Source organism: Dicentrarchus labrax, unplaced genomic scaffold (genome assembly GCF_905237075.1).
Source record: "Dicentrarchus labrax unplaced genomic scaffold, dlabrax2021, whole genome shotgun sequence".
Taxonomy (NCBI): Eukaryota; Metazoa; Chordata; class Actinopteri; family Moronidae; genus Dicentrarchus; species Dicentrarchus labrax.
Window position 1 is genome coordinate 22190988 of NW_026136705.1, and position 6000 is coordinate 22196987.

Below are 6000 nucleotides of genomic sequence, written 5' to 3' on the forward strand. Positions count from 1 at the left end.
CTCAAGTTTTCCCTCTTCACTCCATTTTGGAAACGTCGGGAATTCAGGGTAATGTAGCAAACAAAGAAAATTGTGTGTTTAGTTTTCGACAGTCCTGATACGGTCTGAAATATCTGAGCATCACATAGCTGACTGCCTTTCAAAATAAAAAAGAATTTTACTCGGATGTTGAAGCATATTGAGACATAATGACAAAAGGCATCTCTGTAAATCGTCTTGTTTAAGTCATATCAAAGTGTCATGGTGGACAAATAGATTTTATGGATTGCTGTTTTATAGACAATGGAGAATAACACTTTATTAAGGAAAGGGGAATTCTTCAGTGCAGGGGGAAATGTAATTACAGTATACTTACAATATAGTTACAAAGTATTTATTTGAATAGTATAAAAAAGAGAAAATGTCTTTATTTTATTATAGTTTTTATTAATACATTACGTCTCTTTATTTTAAAAGAAAAAGTCTTGGATTTTTGTAATACCTAATGTGAAGTGCTAGGACAATAATAGACACAATAACACACACTGTAAACCTATGGACACTAATATTACTCAGTTCCACAAACCGTAATAGAAGGGGAAAGTGCCATTTCTAGTTTTGCAGAAGACACTAAAAATCAGTCCAAATGTGCCAAGCTGTTTTTCTTTTTTTTTTTTTTTTGGGGGGCAGTTTATGGTTTGTGGCTTTAAGAAAATGCATTGGTCCTCCGCCAATTTCAATATCAAAAACAAATCTAAACGCTGTTATTTATTTGCTGTGGGAACGTAGGTTGTCCTTTGGCCCGGGACAACATTACTGATCAGAATGGATGACAAGACGTCAACTGAAGGGATTTCTTGAGCGAGTAAATCAATATCTTCTGGAAATATCACTGTCAGATTTATTTGAGATGTGTGTGTATCTGGAATTATCGTATCCCTACACAAACTGAGGAAGTCGTCCCAGTTGAAATCCTTTTGAATAGTGTGGATCAATACAATGTGTAAACTATTTGTCAAGAATGTTTTGGGCTGCATTCATCAAAATAAAAGCCCTGGGCCCCAACAGCATGAAGGGACCTCAATAATGTGTGTGTTTGTTGACAGTTCAGTCAGTGGTGAAGACTTTAGGCAATTAGGTGTGAGGGTTTTAATGATTAAACTACAGTGAACAGGTCTGTGCTGTGAAACCAATATTATGCCATAAGCTGGTTAACAGCATGGGATTTTTTTTTTTTTTTTTTTAAATGGTGACAAACCTTGCTTTGACATTACAATTCACAGCATGTTATAGACACGCTAATGACCCGCATCGTCTGTTACTGGAGGGTTTGGGTTCCCGCTGTGGGGGCTGCAGGTAGAGTTAGTCAGAAGTGCCTTGGCCTGATGTGCAACACGCCTGTTATTTTGCTGGCAGCTTGCAAAACGCAGACTTAACATGGTTCGAGGAATCTCACACAGCTCTATTCAGACCGCGTGCTGAAAATGTGTCTTTGTTGCTTTTTTTTTTTTGGTCCGCTAACACAGATTTCTGGTAATTGGCCTGGGTTTGTACTGTAACTTGGGTTTGTTTAGTGTGCCGTTTTCAGGTCCAATATTGTTACTGTTGCACTGAAGCTGCAGATTGCTGGCAATGTAGAACTTTGAAATTGGCCTTTGTTTAGCATTTAAATGAAGATATGGCACTAAAAGCAGTGACTTTTAGAGTTAGCAGTTAATTAAGGAGAGGTGATTTATTCTGTTAGAATAGATCTTTAAAAACAACTGGGTGAAGTGTACAAAGACAATAAAATGTCTTTTCAGGTTTAGCAGACTGTTTTTATTATTATTTCAACCAATATTTAATGATATTTTATTCTGAAGCATTAGAAAACCAAATATAAATTTAACATATACTCTAATAAGACTCTGAATTTGATTACTTGCATTAGAGAGGAATTTTTTTTATGTTCCCTTCTTGGCCACAGTGATTATAAAAAGGAAAAGGACACACTCCAATCAGTACTGACTGGAGTTTATAATAATCATGGGCACAATGAGTGAAATCTTATAACGCACAATCTGTACTAGGACCAATTCTAAAATGTGTGTGTGTGTTTGGGGGGAGGGGGGTGTGAGGGTTCATAAACACCATCTTGAAGCAAACATGAAGCAAGCATGATGGTTATAAATGTGTGCTTTTGTACTGCTGTGTTTCTAGGCAAGACCAGGGACCTGAGTTCAGAAGGCATCTCAAAGTCCAGCCGGCGCACTATGAGATGCTCTGATCGCTCACGTCCAGTAAAAAACAAAAAACTAAAAAACAAAAACCCAGTTACGTTTGCCTGTCTTTCTGCTGAATTCTGACTTACTATGTGAATGAAGTCGACTGGTGTTGCGGTGTACAAGTCCCAGTGCAGCTTGTCTAGAATGATCCTCTCCATGCGAAGAATCTCCGCTGTTGAAAAGTTGCATCCGCTCTGCACAACCAGGTCTTTAACAGAGCCTATTACCTGTTTAAACAGACACCAACAAAAAGGGAAGCAAATAAATGTATTGTTTTGAAGTAGCATTGACGTGGGTGTCTCTTTTTTTGTTATCTGACATGTTCTGCTTTTTGAATCCTAAAAAAAAAAAAATAAGAAAATATCTTACCTCATCTTCTTCATTGATTTTGGCAGCCAGGATCAACGAGGTAAAAGCGATGCATTTCAGGTATTTTGGTTGGGCCTGAAAAAGAAAAAGGCTCCATTTAATTCTTATGAAGCACAAAATTGCATGAATAGAAGAAACAAACATCAGAAATCAGATGCTTTTTTTTTTTTTTACTGCTTTAACAGATTCTGACCATCAGTAAGGGAATTTAGGAAATGAGCACATTTAGTTTGGCATTTCTCATCAACGATCAATTCTAGTGGTGATCAGAAATATGTGTCCTTTAACAGGACAATTATACTTCTTTTAGGTCATAGTGAGAGGACATATTTTGCACTACCATCATCTCTGTCTCCCCAAAGCAAAAGGTAGCAAAAGTAGCTCAGTTTATAAAAAAAAAGTATGAAAATCTGTTAGAGGTTTTGATTTGTGCAGCTGCTGAGTCAAACTAAATTTAAATGCACTTTATACAGTCAAATTTGCATGTAAATGGACCAAAGTAAAGAGATTATTTACAATTCACTGTGCAGCCCTATTCAGAGTACAATTTGACATCAAATACAGATAAAATGTGTTTTCTTTGAATACAGATTTGGACCATTAGCTCAGGGGTCAGTGGACCAAAGAAGAAGAATAAAATGCTGGGTGAAAACCTCTATTATTTTTTTTATTCTGAAAGGACGCTAGTTGGAAACCATTATCATGCTTTGCAGCCGTCTACCTTGACAGTAGATAGCAGTCGGTTGAGGACACAGACCCCCAGTGCAAAGGTCTCTGGACAGAACTGGAACAGCCTGCTCATCTCTCCGAGCCAGAGGATCATTTCTTGGTGTTGGGATAAAGAGATGTCAGCGCCCTGAGCAGTCAGAAGAGACAACCATCGGTTAATGAATGAAGGATTAGACGTCAGGCGTTATTAAAAGCAAATACTTAACCTGTTTTCAGATTAGCATTTTTTCCACAATGGACTATTTACGACCAGTAACAAGGAGATTCCCATAACCTGAACTTCAGTTCTGCTGCACAATATGGTTTTGAAAAGAAAAATAAAAAGCCAAAAATCATGTGATTATTTTGACAGATATTGTGTTATGATTCATGATTAGTGGGAATAATAATTTTTGCATTACAATTTTTATTTTCTCTGAAAAATCTATTTAAAAAATCATGTTGATGTGACATTTGTTGGAGTCTGTACCATGTTTTTTTTTTTTTTTCCTTTTTACATCAGGACGACAAGATTTGTAGGCCAGGGCATCTCTTAAGAACTACAGTACCTCATTATAATGCTGGGTTTTTTTGCTGTTTTACCAAAAATTACTTTGATTAATCGACAATATTTCGAATAATTGTGCAGTCTTAATTCCGTATATGGTTGTTTATTCAGAGTTACTAAAACTACATCTGAAAATGACTTAACCATTTACTAACTAAACATAGCACCTCTAAACAAGCTAGAAATGCATCTTCTATATGTACACACATGTGCACAGTCTCACCTGGATGCATCCATTCTTGAAGACAGGTACCTTCCAGAGGCGAGCCTCCCTCACCAGAGCAGCGTCCAGCAGGATGGCGAGCCGACCGCTCTCTGCAGCTCCTGGGTTCTTCATCGCCACCACAGCACAGGCCAGGCTGCACCCAGGGCACGCACACCTGATGGAGAGGAGGAAACAAGATTAGAGGTTGCAATGGGGGCAGATTGGCCTACACTGAACTAAAAAAGGTCCCCTAAAAAGTTAAGCAGTGCACACACACCATTCAAAATAGGTCCCTTGAATTCACTCAGAGGTCAAACAATAAGAAGCATATATTCAACCAGCTGTTATATATTAAAAATGGCTTATTTAATGCACATTTCACCATCATATGAAAGATCTGATGAGGTATAACACAAGGGAGGCTGTTTTAAGAGGTAAGACAACACAAAAGGGTTAAATAAACACAAATGTTCAGGAGTCTAAAACAGATCCAGATCAAAACCTTTAAGTTTTGGAGGGGGGGGTTGAACTAGTTTTACTGTGCATATTTACTCAGTTTTGGGCGCCAGTTCGTATAATCCTCTGAACAGTTGATCAAAGAGCTGAGTCTGCAGCAGGAAATAGGTTATCGCTCAGTTTTTACAAACAACATCGCCATTTTTTCAGACTTTGCAGGCAGGCAGCGCGGGATTGAGCAACAACACTTAAATGCAAAATAAACAAAAAAACATTTATATGTGACCTCTTTCTCCCCCCCTTCAATCCGCTGTGGGTGAAATACACACACAGGATCCAGGCGGGATAATGGGCTGCAGCTGCTGCAGCCTCTTGCACAGTTGCTGGCTGCAGTCGAAAGCATTTGTCTTCCTCTTTTTTTTTGTTGTTGTTGTTGTTGTTTTTGTTTTCCCTTTTTGCTCGGGCAGTCTTACCTCTTCGATGGTCAAAAGCGGGATGCGTCTTGGACGGCAGGTGCATTTATACTGGTTTTCCCAATTAGTCCATATTCACCGAAAGCAGCAAACAAACAAAACAACAGTCGGATGCTGTTAGAGAATACAATCTCGGTAGGAATGTGTTTTGGAGTGAATGTACGGAAAGCAGCCGCATTATATATATGTGGAAAAAAACGCAAACACAACAAGAAAATGTTTAAAAAAGCGCGGATTATTCCAAGTAACTGGGGCAGTGGCACAAATAAGCGCAACAAAAAAAAAAAACCCCAAGGCAGGAAGCAAAGAATCAGGGAGGATTGAGGGCAGGCTGTGTTTTGAACGCTCCTGGCTCCGCCCCTCCGTGACGTCACCCCGTCTATTAAACAGAAATGTGTTAGTGGGTCAGACATACGGGACCCCTCGCACAAAATGGTCGGGCTCTTCATTGGAAATGGAAGATTTGTGCTGTGTGCGTCCCAGTGATGTGTTTGTTCAGGTGCTCGGGGGTTTGATGTGAGTTCATCCTGCTGAGAGACAGACTGCATGTACAGCTGCAGCTCCCTTTTTCTCTCTGCTGCAAGCAAGCAACCAGGCATCATGTTTAATGCATTCATGGCTTAAAGACGGAAGTGATTCCTTCATCCACTGCAAAGATATCAGATCTTGAAGGTTGATCATTTCTGGTGTTGTGCAGGAAATGGCATTTTTGTTATATTTGTTTAAATTATCTTTACATTCTGACAGCAATCAATAAATAAAATGCTATTAAATCCACTATCTGTAGCAGTCACATGTCTGTAATAAGCCCCAGCCAATCATTTCATTCGGGGCGGATAAAATGATTGGCTGGTCAACCTGCCTGTCTACCTTCCTTCCTACCTGCCTACCTCTGCGCACTCATTGCGCATGAGCAGAGTCTTCCATAAGTCTGCCAGGCAGGTACTGCAAAGATGGCAGAGGAAGACCAACCAAAAT

At 39.2% G+C, this 6000-nt stretch overlaps 1 protein-coding gene across 1 annotated transcript; it reads right to left on the reverse strand.

Moving 5' to 3' along the window:
* Positions 1 to 2056: 2056 nt before the first annotated feature.
* ccni2 (cyclin I family, member 2) lies at positions 2057 to 5353 on the reverse strand. Its single transcript, XM_051402204.1, has 5 exons — positions 5023 to 5353; positions 4112 to 4268; positions 3334 to 3468; positions 2613 to 2687; positions 2057 to 2470 (listed from the first exon to the last, which is right to left on the reverse strand). The coding sequence occupies exons 2-5, from the start codon at positions 4223 to 4225 to the stop codon at positions 2057 to 2059; spliced, it is 738 nt and encodes a 245-aa protein (XP_051258164.1). The 5' UTR covers positions 4226 to 4268; positions 5023 to 5353.
* Between the last annotated feature and the right edge of the window lie 647 nt (positions 5354 to 6000).